The sequence below is a fragment of the Gadus morhua genome, chromosome 22 (assembly GCF_902167405.1).
Source record: "Gadus morhua chromosome 22, gadMor3.0, whole genome shotgun sequence".
NCBI lineage: Eukaryota > Metazoa > Chordata > Actinopteri > Gadiformes > Gadidae > Gadus > Gadus morhua.
This window is the reverse complement of record NC_044069.1, coordinates 6,529,180-6,549,540: the sequence shown is the minus strand read 5'-3', so window position 1 is coordinate 6,549,540 and position 20,361 is coordinate 6,529,180. Positions and strand designations below refer to the sequence as shown.

Sequence of the window (20,361 nt, the reverse complement as noted above, 5' to 3'; positions counted from 1 at the left end):
GCTGATTAAATCAGGACACACAGGTTACTGCAAGGCCACAATGAATAACATTATCTAAAGCATACATACACATAAATGCACGCACACACTCACACACACACACACACACACACACACACACACACACACACACACACACACACACACACACACACACACACACACACACACACACACACACACACACACACATTGTTCCAGACCATACAATCTACAGAACATTAAAGTATGTATTTATTTCTCCCATGGGCATCTGTGCAGCCCAAAATGTATTCAGATGTATATATTTCGTCCTTTTAATCCATTTCATCATTCAGTCATTCAGTTTCATGGTTAAGCAATTTGTCTTCTTCAGTACTTGGTTGAATTTTCCCAGAGAAAAACCTATAGTAGTATTCCACATCAACCCAAGCTTCTCTTTTATGGGATTGTTTAGGGTAATTTATTTATTCACAGATAGACCTAGTCATATAAACAAAGCACAACATGTCGACATCTGACCTTTGACCTGTGCTGTCGAATTTCTGTTTAGGTGCCACCAAGTCAACCTTGAATAAGTTGTCTCTTTGTCTCTCCGTCTGTCGGTCTGTCTCTGGCCCTCTCTGTTTGTCTTCAATCAAATTTGCGTGCGTTGTTAGATTGTCCTAACAGCTATAGATATTTCTAGTTTCTACTCTCATCTCAATTTGTTTCTAGATCGTTAATTAGGGGGGGAAAGGCCATGATGTATAAATAGCCATGATTTAATCAGAAATACAATTTTCCGTTGTATATAACATTCGATCATCATCAGGGCTACATTTTCTTAACCATCCCCTGAGAGACTTTTGATGACAAAATAGAAAACCCAAAACTGAATGGTGTTTCATACACGTGAGAGAGAGTAGACGTAAGAACATTCATCTGTAAACTGTTGATGGGGGGGGAAAGCCCTGTGGATACAATGACATACTGGACATACAGTCTGATTAATGTACAGAACGACGGGCCAACGGAAAACGATTCCTCAGGGGAAAAGCAAACATAGTCATGTCGCGGTTTTGTGATCCTTTTGTACCTTAACTGCTTAGCCCTTCACGTCATGTGTGCACTGTCTGATAGCCCAGGCCAGACGAGAGCTACGATGGACGCAGAGACAACAATCTGTAGATACATACGTAGTGCAGGCCCATATGTACTTCATACACAACACAATAGCATTTCATTATGTACACAGCAGCTCAGCAAACTGCGTCTCTACCGATAGCAGTTGAGTCTACGTTGAGCGTCGAGTGTTGTGCGCGTAGCAGCCGATTGTCATCAGTGTCCACTTCATTGTCGACTTCAGCCTCCCCCTCTCGTCTACGTTGTCGTACGGATATATCGCCTCACGGCGGCCTGTGAATGGTGATGTGTCGGCACAGTGGCCGCAGCGACAGACACAGGGCATGTCGGACGTTGCGCTAGTCAGACTTTGCATTTGTCGGACTTTGCGTTTATCGGACGCTACGCTTTGGGCACGCTGTGCTTGACGGACGCAGCATTTGTCGGATGGCGGCTTGTCGGTCGTTCGAATTCTGCTTTCGGGCACTGCTTGTCGGACGCTGCACTTGTTGGACACTACTTTTCAGTTTCTCATTTCCGGATTCTGCTTTTCGGATTCTGCTTGTCGGACGCTGTACTTGTCGGACGCTGCGCTTGTCGGACGCTGTACTTGTCGGACGCTGCGCTTGTCGGACGCTCGTCGAGGGTGGCGTCCGACAAGCGCATAGCAGCAGACCGTCATTCACGCGTGGCGCGCCACATCGCCAGCGGGGGGGCCGTACGGCTACACCAACTCACGACTCCCCGTGAACGGCGTGGTGTTGGCACGGCTGCAACGGATGCCGCGCTTGTCGTCCAGCCGAGGACCGCGGCTCACTGCGGCGGCTGCGGCGGCGGCGGCGGCGGGACCCCGGCAGCAGCGGAACACCTGGCGGTATGACTTCCTGAAGTTCTCCGAGAGGAAGGCGTAGATGACGGGGTTGACGGAGGAGTTGCTGTAGGCCAGGCAGTGCGCCAGCATGCGGAAGTAGAAGGAGGCCTGGTTGAGGGGGAAGTGGCCGAACTCCACCCACAGGTGGAGGACGTGGTGGGGCAGCCAAGACAGGCCGAACACCACCACCACCACCAGCACCGTCTGAGTGGTCTTGGTGTATGACGTTGGGAGGAGGGAGAGAACATTTATGTAAGATGAGCAAAATAACATAGGATACGACATATGGGATAATCGTACAAATATATATATTTATATAATTAATCAATCATAATATAATGAATTTTTTTTTTTATATATAGCCTATATATTTAATATAGACGTACGAATCATACAAATATAATACATTCAACAATATACTGATTTATTTATGTAGACCTACATCTCACAAAGAAATATGATAACAATTGCCTCCAAAGTGCTTTGAACTACAGAAAATGTAAATGCTCATTAACGTCGAGCGTGAGCTGCATTCTAAAAGACTTGGGCTACACGCAGCGCGTGAAAACACCTCTGCACCCTGGGGGGCAGATGAGCTGCTGAAACACCAGTGAGGTTGCAGCTGTCCTCACCTGCTCGGTTCCATCCGCGAGTCGGGGGGGGCGGGGCCGAGGGGAGGGAGGGAGGTAAAAATAGAAAAACACATTGGAAAGGATTTGAAAAGATTGGATTTGAAAAGAATTTTCAAGAAAGGATGTGAGGTGTTTTTTTTTCATTTTGGGAGCAACTGACGAACCTTTCTTTTGGAGATTTCAGATTTTTTGGAAACGTTCTTTAGATTTTTGTGCAAATGATTTAAAACCTGTAACGGAGGGAATTTATATTTAAATATTTGTATATATTAAACATCCGAATAAAACCAAAAATATATCATTCACACATTCAGTCTTTTTAATCGAACCAAACTCTTCGAAACGCGTGCGCGCCCTCACCTTGGCGTAGCACACCGAGATGAGCGCGAGGGGCAGCAGGTAGCCGAGCACGAACGTGCACACCACGTACACCTTCTTGTGCGGGTCGGGCCACTCGTCCCAGCAGTACGTGTTGTTGTCCCCGCTCTGCACGATGCTCTGGTAATGCGCCACGGGCGCCGCCATGCCCAGCGACAGAGCCCAGATAACCACCACCCCCAGGGTGGCGTGGCGCACCACGCGGATGGACGAAGACCGGCGCGCGTGCACGATGGCCACGTAGCGGTCCACGGACAAGGCGGACAGCGTGAAGATGCTGACCAGCATGGACACGGTGAAGAAGTAGTGGATGAACTTGCAGATGAACGCGCCGAGCACCCACGTGGGCAGCATGTAGATAGTGGACTGGAATGGCACGCAGAAGAGCAGGTAGGACAGGTCGGCCACGCTCAGGTTGAGGATGAACACGTTGGTGGTGCCGCGCCGGCGGCCCGGTTTGCTGCGCGCGAGCACCGTGATCACGGCGGAGTTGCCCATCACGCCCAGCACGAACACTAGGGCGAACACCAGGAGGGAGATCAGGTTGTCCACGCCGATGCCGAAGATCACTTTGGCGGGAGGTGTCCCGCCGTGCGTGTTCAGCAGCAGACTTTGATTATTGTCCTTAAAGTCCATTTTATTTTCTTGTTCTGTTTTCTTTTTTTGTCAGGTGCACTAAGTTATGTTTTCGTTAAACCCTCAGAGTTCGTGGGTAAAAACATGCTTCTTTTAAGTCACGCGTAAACTCGTCTTGTGGAGGGTCGGATCTAAATGGTTCGCGCGGCGTACTCCACATAACACCAGAGCGGACTGCTCCCCGTCTGAGAACGAGCGACGTCACCAGACTGTGAGCGCGTCTCAGCCAATGGCAGACGGTCTACATATCCGCTTGGGTTCCGCTAGGTACGAGCAATTAAGCTCCATCTTTAACTCACACAGACACACACACACACACACACACACACACACACACACACACACACACACACACACACACACACACACACACACACACACACACACACACACACACACACAAACACACACACACACACACACACACACACACACACACTGTATGACCCAGTGAGTATATCATTCCGAGTGATTTCATTCGTTTGTTGCTTTTACTAATTGTTTTTTTTAATTAACACCATAATGTGCACACACATTTCTGCTGCATCATCTTACAAAATAAATGATACAAATTAAACCACCATATTGCCATCACTCACCAACTTTCATTTTCTTCAACGTTTTTAACTTCTATTATCGTCCATGGCAACGCAGCCACGCGAGGACGCGATCGTTATGCAGCAGGACAGGCAGACGGGGACAGATCTGTCAGGGGATAAGCATCTGGAAATGACGATTGAGATGTTGAGCAGAGTCATCATGTGACCATAACATCCACACGATATCGTCTGAAAGCAGCCAGGGGTCACTGCAGGTAAACAGAAGCAATGTCGTTCTGTTTAGGATACACAACCACGACCAACCATGTGGTCCTAGGCTTGAACATCACACAATGAGGCAAGAAACACGGAATAAAGTTAACAATCTAAAGTCAGCATCCCTAAAACAGGTTTTAAAATGACCTTCTTCCTCACGCCATCACACCTTGAGAAGTGTTGAGGGGAGAGAAAGAGGGAGAGAGAGAGAGAGAGAGAGAGAGAGAGAGAGAGAGAGAGAGAGAGAGAGAGAGAGAGAGAGAGAGAGAGAGAGAGAGAGAGAGGGATAGAGAGAGAGAGAGAGAGAGAGAGAGAGAGAGAGAGAGAGAGAGAGAGAGAGAGAGAGAGAGAGAGAGAGAGAGAGAGAGAGTAGTGGAGGTGGTTGAGTTGGTTGAGGAGGAGAAGATCGAGGAGGAGGAGGAGGAGGAGGAGGAGGAGGAGGAGGAGGAGGAGGAGGAGGTGCTGGTGCTGGTGGTGCAGGAGGAGGTGGAGAGTAACTGATTACTCAACAAACAAAATTGCTTTTTCCAACCTTGAAAATCAAATTGCCAACACCTTGAAACAAGCCTTTCATAGATGAAAGCTCCCAGGATAAAAAAATAAAAGTAAAGCGTGGGTGTGTAAACATTCTGGGTAGTCAAGGCCTGTTTCCGCAGAGGAATTCACTCCAGTACCAAGGACAGCTCCCCCGCCCCATTATCTAGTCATGGACGCTAGAAGCCTTCAGCAACACAATGCTTCCATTAGAAACATTGTATGACTAACATCAATCAAGAGTACACTCCAGTTGTCCATGTAGGTCGATAACAGAATAAGTTATATAATATATAATTTATTATGACTGCATAACTAGATAATAATCTAGCATCTCATATCAGACAAAAATAGTTTGCAAGATCTTATAACTATGAACGAGCAGTAATGGATTCCTTACAGTCTACAGGCCTATGCATCTCAACAAGGAAACAAGCAGTATATGAATGGCTAGGTGCTTCTGAATGTTGCTTATTTTTACCTTCTTCATTAAAGTTATGTTTTTTTAAACTCCAACATATTAGATTTTCATTTATTGAGAATAGTTTCATTTAGTCTTCCAGTCTTTATCTTCTCTAAAAAATGTACATTGTTTGTAAGTTTGTAGTTGGCTTAACTGTTATTACCCGGTTAAAAATAAATAAAAAATCACTCAATACAGACTATGTCAATGCCCTGTTCCACCTTGTCTGAAAAGGACAGGACAATGAAAGCCAATATATTTACCACAGCCCCCATATAAATGGCTTGCGGAAATCTTCCCCTAATCTCGAAATAGGTGTTAGATCATTTCCCTTGTGTTGTACTGCATGTATCACCGACATGCACAAAGCCACATGTTTTCATAAGGGAACATAAAGGGGAGATAAGGACAAATCGTTCGTATGTTCTCAACATGTTTATGTGACATGTTGTTAAGATGAGCCTTTCCAAAGTAGAGAAAGCAATCCTCCATTGTAGTTCAGTTTCATGCAGTTGACTTACAGCCCATGATCAAATAAATCACACATAGAAATAACCTCCTTTAAAGATTGAAGAAAAATACGAAGAGAAAAAAAGCAATCGTAAATGCATAGGGGGGTACGACTCCAAAAGGTAGAACCTTTGGGGGTCGGAACCTGTCTGTAGTCTACCTGTAGGCATCCCTGAAAAAGATTCCTAACCCCTCCCTTGGTCTGAGATAGAACACCATCCCATCAATAACCTTTCCCGTGCAATACGATAAATAGATCAAAATGCAACCGTCAATGTGATTACAGCAGTACACCAAGGACCTAATCAACCCCATAATATACTCAGAATCAATAAGCATCATCTCACAGACATTGAAGAGACTCTCCACCCCCCCCCCCCCCCCCCCCCCGCCTTCTCACACAGATGCTGAACCCATTAGAGGAAGAAGAAGAAGAAGAAGAGGAAGATGAAGAAGAGCGAGAGGAGAGAGACAGACTCGGCGTTGCCATGGCAGTGGTCCGTAGAGAACTGGCCACCACATCCACAGACCTTTCGAGCCAATCAACTGAAAAGGTTTCACTTGCACTGTTCTGGCCAAACAGGAGTCATAGAGGAGGGTTTGGATACAAAGGACCATGTGGGTCCGTCTGTGCGTATATGCCCACCATTTTCTTTGTTTCTTTGTTTCTTTGCGTGTGTCGATTATAGGATGCATTCACCACAAACCAATGTCACGAACTATATACATTGTTCACAGTGACTTCATCGTAGTATTAACGCATACAGCACCACACTTATTACAGGTCTGCTCCACATTGAGATACAGTTCACCTTGTGCCCTGTTGCATAAAACAAAAGCTCTTTCAATAGAAACAGAGTTTGTGTTGACCGGTCGCACTTATGATCATGGGTCAGCAATCACTACTATAAATATACTACACTATATACACTGTAGGACTAAATACATAGTTTGTGTTTTTCGACTGTGCAATATAAGATCCTGGCAGTAGAGGGGGCTAAGAGTACCAGCCTCCAATCCAGAACTAAAGATTGCTTTCCTCTTTCAACCCATACTTCCATTACTATGGAGATATGATGGGTTTGAGATGCCTGGTTTATTTCCATATTTTTTCATAGCGCAGAGTTTGCTGAAAAGTTCTTTGCTTTTCCATTTGCTGCACTGGAAAGCCAGCTGGACAAACAGATCCCAAGGCTGTTTTTCAAAGCATTCTTCTGAAGCTTCAGAAAATAAATGTGGGGTGACAGGCTAGTTATATATCCATTTGTTATAGCAAAATTGTATTGCAAACCCACGGGCAATGTGTGCTCCGCCTAGATTACTTCATTATAGCCAGTGAGAAGCAAACAGTTTGTCTCTTGAGATTATTATTATGTTATTATTATTATTATTTTTATTATTATTATTATGATTACATGCAAGCCACCGATATTGAAAATCTAGATCACCTGTTGATATGTAAAAACTGGACAACATAAATTCAAATAATCTTTTTGGGGCTTCATCTTCGGAGGACGCAGACCTACAACATTTTCTCGGCTCTACAAAATATATATATATATATATCAGAAATCCAGAAGACAGTAGAGTCACTCTCCGCTGCTCCCTTCACCTCCAGGCTGATTGGACCCTACGAGAGACCCTCAGGCCTGAAAGATACCACAGGCTGACCTCAAACCAAGACGGGAGGGAGCCAGGGTCGTAGCGGCCACTTCTGCGGGCGACTGTCTTCTGATTACACTGAAACCTGTTATCAGTTGAAGGGCCTTCAGTCCAAATGACCTGTCATAGAAACTAGGGCATCGAACTGAATTTTAACTGACGTTTTCACGGTGGGAGATGCCACTCTTGAACAGAAAAAAACAGGTCCACTTTCCTTATGACAAGCTTGATTGAATCATCCCTTCTTGATCAATGCTAACGTGATCATCCACTACTCATTAATCCATCAAACATCCCAGCAGTCACTCTGTATCGAATCAATACCGATTATCTGTGAACTGGTTTCTCTGTGAATCAGTTACTGTGTGGGGGTGGGGTTGTGTTTTTGAATGTGTGTGTCTGTGTGTGTTTCTGACAAAGAGTGGGTGAGCATGTGTGTGTGTGCGAGCATGCATGTGTGAGCGTGGGGGTATGTCAGTGTGTGCATGTGTGCGTTAGTGGTGCAAGCGGAGCCGTGCATGTGTGTGTGTGAGTGTTTGTGAATGCGTACTGTGCATGTGTGTGTACGCTGTTGTTTATCTCTTTCTGGGTGACATCCTCCTCTTGTCATCGCCGATGACGTCGTATCTGTCCTCACCCACAGCTGGAGAGACATCGAGTGGATTCTCCCCCCAGAGTACTGCCCCCCCCACCCCCCTACCCCCAACAGCCCTACCCATCAACCCCACAGTCCTTCAGCTTCCTCCTCCTCCTCCTCCTCCAACCGCACATGACAGCACGGGCCTCGATGTCATGCCGATTGATCGGCTGTGGCGCACATTCAAAAAAAATAAAGCAACACATTTTTGTCTGGTCATTTCGGACCACCATTAAGACATCTTCGTGGTTTCACAGTGGGCCCTGGCCATTAGCCAATAGGGTCCTAAGGATGGTCATGGCAGTCGATCTCTACAAACAGTGGGATCGTCCGCGGTGAAACGAGATTGCAGTCGTCTGTTGTTCCCTGCCCCCCCCCCCCCCACACACACACACACGGCCCCCCCCAGGCCGTGTCCTCAGCACGAACCGCTCGACACGTTAGCTAATAGCTCCATGCTATCGCTTCATGCTGATGAGAGTGCGGGGCCAGCGATTCCGTAAACATTTGGCGGCGAGGGTCGCGGCTGCTGCTGGGGGCTCGGGGCATATTGCGAGGGAGCGTGATGACATTGTTGATGCGGGAGAACAAGCCGTCGCTTGTTCCTCCTCAGCCACGCACACAAGACGACACGAATGTGTTGAACTCCGAGGGCCCTTTCGTTGTGAAGCTGAAGGGCCATTTCTCTTTCTGGGATCCGCCCCTCCGAGAAAAGCAAGCAATTGATTTGTCACATGAAAACTACTTTCTCAAGTTTGAACTGAAAAATGGAAAGATTTATTTCTTTGTTAAAACACATCAAAGCAATCACACTTTTTAAGAGGCTTCCACTGGAAACTGGATGAATGATTTTGATTTGATTTCTCAAACGCCTTGGAATCAAAAGTTTTTGTAAAAACATCAATTTGCAGCTCATGCGTCACTTTTACCCACGCAAAAACACAAGCACACGCCACTGGCAGTGTGAAATAAGCAGGAAGGCAATGCCTTGGAGTAGAGATTTATTGAATTCATCCAGCAACCCTGCTCTCTAGTCATGGACGACCTTCTCCAACTCCTCTACAATTTACTTGGAACTACTATTCAGGAAAGGGTTTCACCCACGCTTTGACTTGGAGTCAAATATGTAGGGATAAAGTAGAAGGTCAGCTATTTTCTTAAAAAGTCTGTATTTTAGGGCGCTTTAGCGTTGTAAAGAGTGAACATAGATAAACGAAATGGTAGCCAACTCATACCAAGGCACAAAAGAGCCGATTCAGATAGCAAGACGTAGAGGGTAAGGGTGTGTTGCTCAAGGGAGCCTACAGGTTAGCGTGCAGACATTGGGGGTGGAACCAAGCACCTTACAGACTGGCAGTAAAACCCACCTTTTCCACTACAGTATCCTGAGTTGTTCAACAGGATCAGCTGGCAATCATCCCTGATTCCATCCCCATTCTCTCCAGTAGACACTGGGCAGACAGAAGGAGGCTTTCTTTCCCTTATGGTCCTCAGAGACTTTTTGCCATTTCTTTCTTCCTATCTCGCCCTTCCTCTAGCCCTCACTCTTTATCTCCATCTCCCTCTCTCTCTCTCTCTATTTTCCCTCTTCTCTCTACCCTCTTCCCCCCCCCCCCCCCCCCCCCCCCCCCCCCCTTTCATCTCTCGCTCTCTCCACACAATGGCCACGGAAGTTGAGCAGAGATGCAAGCGAACTGAGAGGTGGGTGTCTTGGTCAAGATCAGCATTCTTCCTCGATGGGGGGGATATCTGCCATGTTTGTGTCCCACTGCTCTCCTCCAATGGCCGCCATTGTCTCCATCCTATCCCCCCCCCCCCCATCTCCATTGCCACACCTCCCTCCCTCACCGGGGAGACAAAGATTAAAGTCATCAGGGTTTGTGTTCGACCCACTCCATAAATTCCTGCCCGCTATCGGTCCTCGAGGTCCGTGGGCCCGCGATGTCAACACATGAGCCAGTGTGCGCGGCATGTATATATTGTGCGGTGGAGTCCACGCCGACGTGACTGGATGTGTTAGGAGTTCATAGGCCAACACACGGCCATTGGTGTTGGCGGCCATTTTGGCTCTGTCATACAGGGATTGTGGAATGTGGATCTACACATTTGACACGCGTTTGCCCCTGTGGTATTTTGTGTGTGAATGGGCACACCTCTTGGGTCATCCGCTTGTTCTGAAGGAAAATAGTGGAAACTGATTTCACCCATATTTGTTTAGCCTTCGCTATGGAACGCTCAGTGTACATCATTGTATATACATACACTGCTCAAAAAAATAAAGGGAACACTAAGAAATGCCACCCCACACCATTGCTGACCCACCGCCAAACCGGTCATGCTGGAGGATGTTGCAGGCACTAGAACGTTCTCCACGGCGTCTCCAGACTCTGTCGCGTCTGTCACATGTGCTCAGTGTGAACCTGCTTTCATCTGTGAAGAGCACAGGGCGCCAGTGGCAAATTTGCCAATCTTGGTGTTCTCTGGCAAATGCCAAACGTCCTGCACGGTGTTGGGCTGTAAGCACAACCCCCACCTGTGGACGTCGGGCCCTCATACCACCCTCATGGAGTCTGTTTCTGACCGTTTGAGCAGACACATGCACATTTGTGGCCTGCTGGAGGTCATTTTGCAGGGCTCTGGCAGTGCTCCTCCTGTTCCTCCTTGCACAAAGGTGGAGGTAGCGGTCCTGCTGCTGGGTTGTTACCCTCCTACGGCCTCCTCCACGTCTCCTGATGTACTGGCCTGTCTCCTGGTAGCGCCTCCATGATCTGGACACTACGCTGACAGACACAGCAAACCTTCTTGCCACAGCTCGTATTGATGTGCCATCCTGGATGAGCTGCACTATCTGAGCCACTTGTGTGGGTTGTAGACTCCGTCTCATGCTACCACTAGAGTGAAAGCACCGCCAGCATTCAAAAGTGACCAAAACATCAGCCAGAAAGCATAGGAACTGAGAAGTGGTCTGTGGTCACCACCTGCAGAACCACTCCTTTATTGGGGGTGTCTTGCTAATTGCCTATCATTTCCACCAGTTGTCTATTCCAGTTGCACAACAGCATGTTGAATTGATTGTCAATCAGTGTTGCTTCCTAAGTGGACAGTTTGATTTCACAGAAGTGTGATTGACTTGGAGTTACATTGTGTTGTTTAAGTGTTCCTTTTATTTTTTTGAGCAGTTTATATATATATATATTGTCAATTCAAGTCATGGCACATGAGTCTTCTAACGGCGCAGAAAAGTGCAGAGTTTGGGTTTTTTGGCTCCTAGCTGACCTTCACTGTACGCAACCTAGCTGTAGGCATCCAGAGCCAGATCCTCGCCTCTACCTGCTCTTTCTTGACATGCACAGGTCTTCTTCAAGTAAAGCATGTTACAATAGGGATTATTTCTTATGCCCCGATTCTTAGTATGTCTGTCATGCTCTCGCATTTGAACTTAACAGAACCACTTACATGATTCTGCTCAACAACCAAATAGCGTAATAGTAAAATAGTATAGTTGACAAAAACAAAAAAATCTCAAAAAGACCCTCTTTAACCCTTGAAGACCCTATTTGAATGCCTTTTAGGGTTAAAGAGGGTATTATATGGTTAAGCTAACAGAAGTCCAAATAAACGTAATGTTGTTTTGTTTTGTTTATGGACACCTTTAGCAAACCTCGGAGGCCCGTCCTCAACTCACACCCATACGGAACAATTTTTCCTTCTCTGAAAAGCATCTGAACTTGCCAGCAACAAACAAAAGAGTTCTGTTGTTCGGTTATATTAATATTCCTCTGTAAGGGGGTTTTCCCAACACAAAACATTTGTTTCCTTGATGCCTCAGTGGCTAAATATGACAGTTGATTCAGGAAGGGTTATTAACGGCACAGTGACAGATTCAACCCAACTGCCCACATTTAAACCACTCTGGAAGACAAATTCAACCAAAACCACATCTTACTTGCTTTAACCAATGTACAATCTACTGTGTGATTGATGGGATTGAACTGGACATCAGTGCAGTCCGGTACCTCTACTCCCCCTATGTAGGTTCATGTTTCAGGGTCAAAGTTGAACTTAAACTTGCATTAATACATCCAAAACCATGTTTGACTATTTACTCATCAAGCAGACGACCCAATACATCCAATACGACTTAAAATTAATTCAGATGCATGTCATTAAGGAGCATGTCAGGTTTAGGTCTTCTTGGCCTAGAATGGCTGCACAGACTGAACCGGTACCCAGTTCCCCTGGTCAAGCACATTACCCCACGAGACTACTCTGCCCTTTGGATCACGACATCTAATGGTGCGGCCACACCAGACGCGTATCTCGCGTAATTTTTACGCGAGATACGCGCGTAAAATGTTGCTTGACCATTTTGTGTCAAAAATGGTCACATACGCGCAATACGCGCCATACGCGCATACGTCACTCGCCTAGATGAGTCCATGTCCATGCAAGTGAACGGAGCGTTCCCTCTTCGTCATAACTATCAAACCAAACATCCTTCACATTCACCGAGCGAACATTACGAAAGTAAAATGCACATTTCTCGCTAAAAATGTTTCCATAAAAGCATTTAATGGCGTAACTATGTTACTATTTCCACACAGAATAAAGAAAGATGTCGGCCGTATGCTTCTGTCCAAGCTCACTACTCTCTGCCAGTGACGTCGGGTCAAGCTCAACGCTGATTGGGCAATGCGTGTCTCGTCAGACGCGTATCTCGCGTACTTCGCGTAAAAAGTTCAATTTTTTGAACTCTTGAAATGTACGCGATATACGCGCGTATAGCGCGTATTGCGCGTAAATATACGCGCCACATACGCGCTATACACGCGTAAAATGTTGCTTAATACGCGTAATACGCGCGTAAACCAATGGTTCCCTATGGAAAAAATGGCGATTTCATACGCGAAGTACGCGAGATACGCGTCTGGTGTGGCCGCACCTTTAGATACGCGATGTTTAGATCACTTTGCAACCACTGGTCACATTTTCAGTGTCATCTTCTGCTGCATCCACTTCCTCGTGTTGTCTGACAGCGGTCATGGTTCCTGCCCCGCTCCTTTTCACTCCATGCATGTCCATTCAGTTTACGGAGAATGCAGATCCAAGCGATCCATTTAGTAGCTGTAACATGGAGGGACGGAGAGAGGGGATGGGCGGTGTTGTCCCAACAATGGCTTCACAGTGCCACAGGCTGCTTAGCATCGGCCTCTGAGTTCACACTCATAGATCACCCTTGTTGTCCTTGCCGGCCACGGTGGGCCCGACAGCCAGGGGAACAATGACCCATGCTGCCCGTGCTCCGGGCGGCAGTGACTGACTCCACAGGCACTGAGGACCCAAAGAATGCTTGGAGCCATGCCACAGTAGGACCCCCCCCCCCACTCCGAACAACCACCACCTGACCCCTTCCTCATCTCCCATGATGCAACGGTTTGGGAGGGCGGGGTGGGAGGGGGGGGGGGGACGACACCTTCAAAGGCGGCCCCGGTGGCGTCAGTTAGGCTCAGAGACAAACCGAACAGCGCACTCAGACCTCACAGGACTTTTGGATTGACTTGCAAGCGGACAGTACCGAACCCACCCAAAGCAGCTAGCATGGCCACCACAAGCTCCTCAGGGCTGAGCAAGAAGAAGAAGAACACCCCAGGCCTGATGGATCAGATCAACACCTTCTTCGGAGGGGACAAGAAGAAGAGGAGCAAGGTGAGTTGACGATAAACCTCAAGTTGGTCTTTCTGCTCCGTCCTTTGTTAGATGTTTTTTTTTCCTTTTCGAAAAAGCATATTGGATGGACGTTCGGATTGAGTACTTACCATTGTATTGCGTTTGGTGGAGTTTGATTCTGATCCCATAGAATACCTTACAAACAACTCTCTCCTGCCTAGATATTCACAGGGATAAACCTTCGACCCAGAGATAGTTGTAGGATAAACAACCACAATAAAATAGGAAGACATGTAATGTTGAGGATACTGCAGCTTTTTCAGAATGTATAGAAATGGTCTTGGTTGGTAATGACGAATGGTGAGGTTCAATTTACCTCATCATGAGTTTACGTAACTGGAATGACCCATTTGGTCCCAGAGGATTTAAATGCAAAGATTCTGATAACATAACATCTGTTACATCTCTATGGCTTGGTAACCGTGATCTCACTGACTATTAACGTTAGTGTCTGGAGTTAACAGTTGGTAAATTATGGACCCAAAGTGGGCAGCTGTGGGTCTCTGTGGATCAGTGGGAACGGCGCAGGCAGGATGTTGGCTGGGGTGCATCTGAGCCTCCGCAAAACCATGTATGGGTCATGAATCGACTTCATTGAATCCATTCAACACTTTTCGCATCAAGACCGTAGCATACGATGATGGCCTATAAAACAACTCTCATCTTGTTGTTCAGAGTGCTACGGATTTTGCAGGGCAGTTTTTAGAGCGCAACCGAGCAACTGAAACAGGAAATGAGTAGCTCTTTAGTTTAGTTCTGTCCCAGAAGAAAAACTCATGCAAAACATTAGAAACAAAAGTGCAATTAGTTCATTAACTATTCCATCCAAGCACATCGATATTGGCCTCACAAATGAATCATCCAATATGGTTCTGTTGCTGCTTGCGCTTTCCTAAGCACAACAAAAATAATATTAACTTTCACAAGGAAAACAGCTGCATATGATACGTATTATAAATGGACAAGGGTCTCACCAACTGAACGGAGCCATTGTCTAGGAAATGCTAATGAAATCTGCAGGGTTAAAGCAACGCGTAGGATGGGAGTGGTTGTCAGACATTCCCTAAGGCGTAGGCCTGAAAAATCCCAGAGATATTTCTACCAGCCTTGTGGTTGAATAATGTTTGCGGTTTGAACGTGTAATATGAAAACTCTTTTCAGCTGAACATGGCACTTGGGAGATAAGAACTGTCTGTAGTCTGTTGGTAGAAGCTTGTTTTTTGGCGTTTTTCATGTCAGCCATCAGCAGTCATTGCATTCAAATTGTCTTTGGACTGATGTATTATGGCAAAAACTCATGGCCTGGTGTCATTGCCAACTTGCCATTTTAATGTTCAAGTGATTATTACCTCCTCCGTTTGAATACCATCCATGGGAATCATCTTCAGTAAAAATGGGATGACTTGTGAAACCTGTGTGATGTGTATTCCGTTCTAGGGGTCATTTCGGGGACACCTGTCCACGTCGCCCCAGGGAGCCTCTGCTCGCCGCAAGCCCAACGAGAGTGCAGTTGCACATTTCTTCAGAAGCTTCGTAAGTGTCACGGCTTTAGACTCCTCCCCCTTTCTTTTATTTTTTTCTAAAGGTGTAAAACTAAAGCGAATGCATCGATTTGATGTTGGTTGTCTTGCTCTTAGGTCTTCCATCGATGTCGCTTAGCTTTCACTTTTATGAGCTGCGATAGTACACTATTATAGCTCCCTGTACAGAGTTCCTCAAATAATAGATGCAACAAAACGGCACTTATATATCGCTCTATTGCTCTACTATTAGAATTATTCTGCCGTTTTGGGAAATTTGTGGTCTGATATGCAGACAACTATTATTAGCAGTAACTTATTAAAACAAACATGCATTAGATGATCACAGTTTTTTCTTCTCATTATTATATTATGATGGAACAACACATGTGTACTGTGTCCAAATGTTGCATGTCATATAAGGGTTGTTTTTGTCTAAACCTCAGGTCTCATCCTCATCTTCTCCTCGTCCTAAGTCCAAGGTGAGTCTCTAGTAAGATATATCATCAAGGTTTCTTCTGGTATCAAATCGAAGCCCACTTTATGCCATGCACCACCGCAAAGTGACTTTTTATGCATTATTCTATCACCAACCTTTGCTACTAATGCAATTGAATGACATTTCGGAACAGTTCTCAGACAGGAGGTACATTTCTTGGAAGGAGTTCCTGGTACATCATAAATTCAGAATCACCAAGGTGCTGTTTGTTTCTTTTTCATGTCCAGTGGAGAGATGTCTTGGGCTTGGTATGTTTTTTTAATCCTCATTCATATTGAACAACCCCCCCCCCCCCCCCCCCCCCCCCCCTCCCCCAACACACGCACACACAGACACACACACGCACACATACAAACAAAAACACAAGGTGGCCATCTCCAAAGGAGCCTCTCTTTTTCATGTTTGGGCTTTTGTCCGCATATCCTAGCTAACACTGTGCACTCCCGTACACTTACTTACAAATCTTTTTCCTCCTTCTCTTTCATGCTATGTTACTACTTCACTCCTCCTGAGAGAGCACAAGGACCAGCTTGGGTCTTTGAGATAAATGCAGGAGGGTGAAACATGTTAGATGATTCGGATACATTAATACCTTAAATACCATAAGATAAGAAAAGATTTGATATTCCTTGTCAATTTGATCTTGAAACATGGTGAAATGGATATCATTGCCAGCGGACATTGTTTCAGACATTCTATCTTTCATTTAAACAAACCGTTGGTGTCTTTAATCAGACGTAGGAGATAAACGCCCGTCGCTAAATTTGTCATTTTATATTTCATCCCCCAACCACCACCACCACCACCACCACCACCTCCTCCTCTTCCTCCACCACCAACACCCACACCCCTGCCCCCCCCCCCACCACCACTGCACCTTCAAGAGCGACTCGCTGCTTCTGGATGACTTTGAAACTGCCCGGCTGTTTATGAACCACAGCCGGTAAAAAACAAATACTTTCTTCTCCTCTCAGGAAAAAAAACCTCAGGTCTGCATCCAACCCCCCTCCGCCATTTTCTTCCTCTTTCTTCTACTTCTTCTTCTTCTTTGTCTAGTCATCGTTTGAGTGGAGTACATGGGTTCCCTCCCCTTGTCCTGGTCACCCAGCAATGACTCACTAATTCAGCCATCGGGGTCTTCGTGGGACCTCCTCCACCTGTCCATTTCACAGCGAAACGAGAAGTTGTTTCTGCATGTCCGAATCCTGACAATTTTCCTGTTTCCGTGTGTTTTGTGTTGGACGGCCGCGAGCTCCACAGCATGCGTCTCCTAATCCGTTTTCTCCTCCTTTATTGGTTCCTGTATGAATCTGTGTCTCATTTCATGTTTTAATGACAATGCTCTTCCTCCCTTCCCCTGGCCATTGTGTCGGTCTCACCCATTGTAATGGATGGAAGAAAAGCCTCTGGTTATTTCATAACCATTGAATGGATTGAAAATTGGATTGAAAATTGGATTTTCGACCATCAACTGCATTGCTCTTTTAGCTTTATATTTTTGGTAGTAAGGTTTCAGCCTTCGTAAACTCCTCCATGTTTTTTGTAAACTCCTCCACATTTTGGTAAACTTCTCAGCATTTTTGTAAACTTCACAATTTCCCGAAATTCTCCACACTTTTCGTAAACCTCGCCACACTAGACCAGCAAGAGTTAGCCCGATGGCAGTTCCTCGAGGAGGTTCTGGCACCACACTGACACCGCCACCACGCGGTACCGTCGCCCCTGCTGGTGGTCCCGGGTCAGGCCCTGGTTCTCCACCACGCTCCATGCTCACCACCCATCTCTTTCAGACCGCCTCACCGCGCGCGGAGAGTGCCAAGTCCCCGCTCAGACGCCGCAAAGACCAAAGCACCCTGTCCCGACTCTTCAACATGGTGAGAACAACACTTCTCCTGCCTGGAAACACAAGCGGCCACTCTGTCTCTGTCCCTATCCCTCTCTCTCTCTCTCTCTCTCTCGCTGTGTGAAAACCTTGCACTTAAAGTCGTTTCTCTTGTGTGTCTTTGTCTGAATGCCACAGTGATGCGATCGGCGGAAAGGAGTGAGTAGAGAGTTGTGGGTTTGGATCCATTCTCGCAAATTGTCGGCTCTCATAGACCATATTGATTTTGTTAATACATCATTGATATGCTTTTGAAAGCACCGCTCATTAACAGGCTTTCTTTCGATATTTTGTATTGCCCCATAATGCAGAAAGCTCTGAAGCGCTCAGCTATTGCCTTAAGCTTTCTTATTATTTATTTGCGAGTTCTCTTACGTTGCAATATTTCTGTCATGCGGAAATGATTTGAATATTCCAAACCAAACGTTAAGTCATCTACCTCAATCTGATTTGAGTTGCTGTTTCCAAGTCCAAGACATCCCCCTGAATTCTGAACAATGTGAGGTTTCTGACAATCAACATCGAAACTATCTCTCCCAGTTGACCTTTTGGTGTTGTGTGCAAAGTCAAACGATCGCAGAACATCGTTCTCTTGAACCACGGCTTTTCCTCTGACCTTTTGAGCGTTGACAGATGAACAGAGGCTGATTGATGGCTTCCATCACCAATATGTCTCCTACACTCCCCATCGCCCCCATCTCTTCCCAGGGAGAAACCAAGGCCCGCCCTCCCCCTAAACGCTGGAGCACCATCTTCTAAGATCTCCTCCGACAACCAAGACCTGGATCCTCCTGAGACCGACGGACCGAACCCAGGACCGAGCGACGGAGAGGAGAGCTGCGTTCGGGATGGACCTCAAGACCTCAACAAAGCCTAACCATAATGCTAACGCTAACTAAAAACAACGCTTACCGTAGCGACGCATCAGGCGTCGGAGGCTAACGCGGCTGCAGCTGCTCTCTGAGATGAGTGGAATTCAAACGTAGAAAACCAAACTTAAGCCATGGTTGTTGTGTTTTCTTCTTCTTCTAATCCTTAGGGTTAGTAGTGAAGATTCTGTCTCTGTGTTCTGTGTTCAGCTCTGTGCGGTAACGCTATAGCAAATGTTGTGCTGTAAATCGTGCTCCATAGACCATGTTCGTGAATCGTCAAGCCATCCTCGACTCTTCAGTGTGACGGTGCTAGTGTCGTCTAATGTCTACATTCAGGTGTTTGTTTTGCTACCTGTACTCTGTTCCCTGTTGTTCACCTTCACTTAAGAGTATGAGTGATTGCGTTTTGTGTTTTTTTTTTATAAAGATCACTCACAACTTAGTTTTTTTACTGTTAATTGGTTTGATTGTATGTTTGTTTTGTTTTTGTTTGTACGTTTGTATCTTGTATCTGGAAGTGTATTTGGAATCACCCGTTTTCTACGACAAATGTTTGATGTGACATAATGCGATTGAAAGATTTGAAACTATGCAAAATGTATCCACTCAATAATATATTAACCCACATATTTTTTGTAAGTCACAGTGTTTTGTAAGTCACAGTGTTTTGTAACTAACAAAACGAGTTTCACCTGTCAGCTTTTTGCTTTCGAGACTTTCTAGTGGAAATAAAAAACGAATGCCCTTCCGAATTGCACTGTTATTACATAATTTCCAATGGTATTTATTTAAATGAAGCCTTATAAACTAAACTAAGCTATACACTTACAAACAAATCTAAGTAGTTAGTATTTGAGCATTGGTTTTAATGACATTCAGGTGGTTTTGAGGGAGAATAAAGTCCATGGTCGCTGAAGGTCAGAAAGCAAGTTGTTGAAAGGTCAAAGAGGGAAGGGCATGTTTGTTTTGATCCATGGATGTGGAATTAGAAGTTGATATCAGGAGTTGGATACTGAGAGATAGAGACGCATTTTGCTTGCAAATATCCTGGGGAATTATGTATTTGTGTGTGCATTGATTAATTGCATTACCTCTCTTGTTTGCACACGGCCTACTTTTTCTGTTTGGTCACTGCAGTTGAGGGAGCAATAAAATCATTAAGAAACAAACATACTCTTGTCTTTGTGGTAGACCTGTTCTGATCTGATGCTGATGTACACAAATTATCAAGGAAACCTCTAGTACAGCCAAAAATGTATAATATAGGCCTACAAAAAAAAGTTGTTTCTAACAAACAACGACTTGACATTTCTAAAATGGCGTTGCCCACCAAGTTTCTACATTAGGCTACCTGCATTACACGAAAATCAAAAGGTTATGGCATAACCAATTATTTTCAGCCATAATTCTTTTGGGCTGTAATATTATAGGCTAAAACAAAGATTTACCTTTCACCTCCGCCGAAACTTCCCAAGGCCCAACCCGGAACGGTGACCGCATCATTAAAATCCATAAACAATAATCCATGGTGTTCTCACACTGTAAACGCTCGCGCCATGGAAGACATTTGTATTAGTATTAGAGATTATTCATTGTCTTTAGCGATATTTGTTAATAATTCGGGAAAAAAAAAACGTTGT

At 45.6% G+C, this 20,361-nt stretch overlaps 2 protein-coding genes across 6 annotated transcripts; one reads left to right on the top strand and one right to left on the bottom strand.

Annotated features, from left to right (window-relative positions):
• Positions 1 to 210: 210 nt before the first annotated feature.
• On the bottom strand, positions 211 to 3,744 carry galr1a (galanin receptor 1a). Its single transcript, XM_030347203.1, has 3 exons — positions 2,947 to 3,744; positions 2,751 to 2,816; positions 211 to 2,167 (listed from the first exon to the last, which is right to left on the bottom strand). The coding sequence occupies exons 1-3, from the start codon at positions 3,598 to 3,600 to the stop codon at positions 1,808 to 1,810; spliced, it is 1,080 nt and encodes a 359-aa protein (XP_030203063.1). The 5' UTR covers positions 3,601 to 3,744; the 3' UTR covers positions 211 to 1,807.
• A 9,972-nt stretch (positions 3,745 to 13,716) lies between these two features.
• Positions 13,717 to 19,890, top strand: mbpa (myelin basic protein a). Of its 5 annotated transcripts, XM_030347200.1 has the most exons (7): positions 13,717 to 13,927; positions 15,386 to 15,481; positions 15,915 to 15,950; positions 16,195 to 16,215; positions 17,758 to 17,841; positions 17,988 to 18,008; positions 18,558 to 19,890. In XM_030347200.1, exons 1-6 carry the CDS (start codon positions 13,820 to 13,822, stop codon positions 17,988 to 17,990), a joined length of 348 nt encoding a protein of 115 aa, XP_030203060.1. In that variant the 5' UTR covers positions 13,717 to 13,819; the 3' UTR covers positions 17,991 to 18,008; positions 18,558 to 19,890. The 5 variants fall into 5 exon arrangements, with proteins under 5 accessions (XP_030203060.1, XP_030203061.1, XP_030203058.1 ...); XM_030347201.1 differs by lacking the exon at positions 16,195 to 16,215; XM_030347198.1 differs by lacking the exon at positions 17,988 to 18,008.
• The last annotated feature ends 471 nt before the right edge of the window (positions 19,891 to 20,361 follow it).

Excerpts from the sequence above, each read along its gene's own strand:
- galr1a (XM_030347203.1), bottom strand. The coding sequence starts at position 3,600 with ATGGACTTTAAGGACAATAATCAAAGTCTGCTGCTGAACACGCACGGC. Across the intron at positions 2,817-2,946 it reads TCTCGGTGTGCTACGCCAAG|GTTTTAAATCATTTGCACAA; the intron begins GTGAGGGCGCGC and ends CCTCCGTTACAG. Across the intron at positions 2,168-2,750 it reads CTGAAATCTCCAAAAGAAAG|ACCACTCAGACGGTGCTGGT; the intron begins GTTCGTCAGTTG and ends TCATACACCAAG.
- mbpa (XM_030347198.1), top strand. The coding sequence starts at position 13,820 with ATGGCCACCACAAGCTCCTCAGGGCTGAGCAAGAAGAAGAAGAACACC. Across the intron at positions 13,928-15,385 it reads ACAAGAAGAAGAGGAGCAAG|GGGTCATTTCGGGGACACCT; the intron begins GTGAGTTGACGA and ends ATTCCGTTCTAG. Across the intron at positions 17,842-18,557 it reads TGTCCCGACTCTTCAACATG|GGAGAAACCAAGGCCCGCCC; the intron begins GTGAGAACAACA and ends ATCTCTTCCCAG.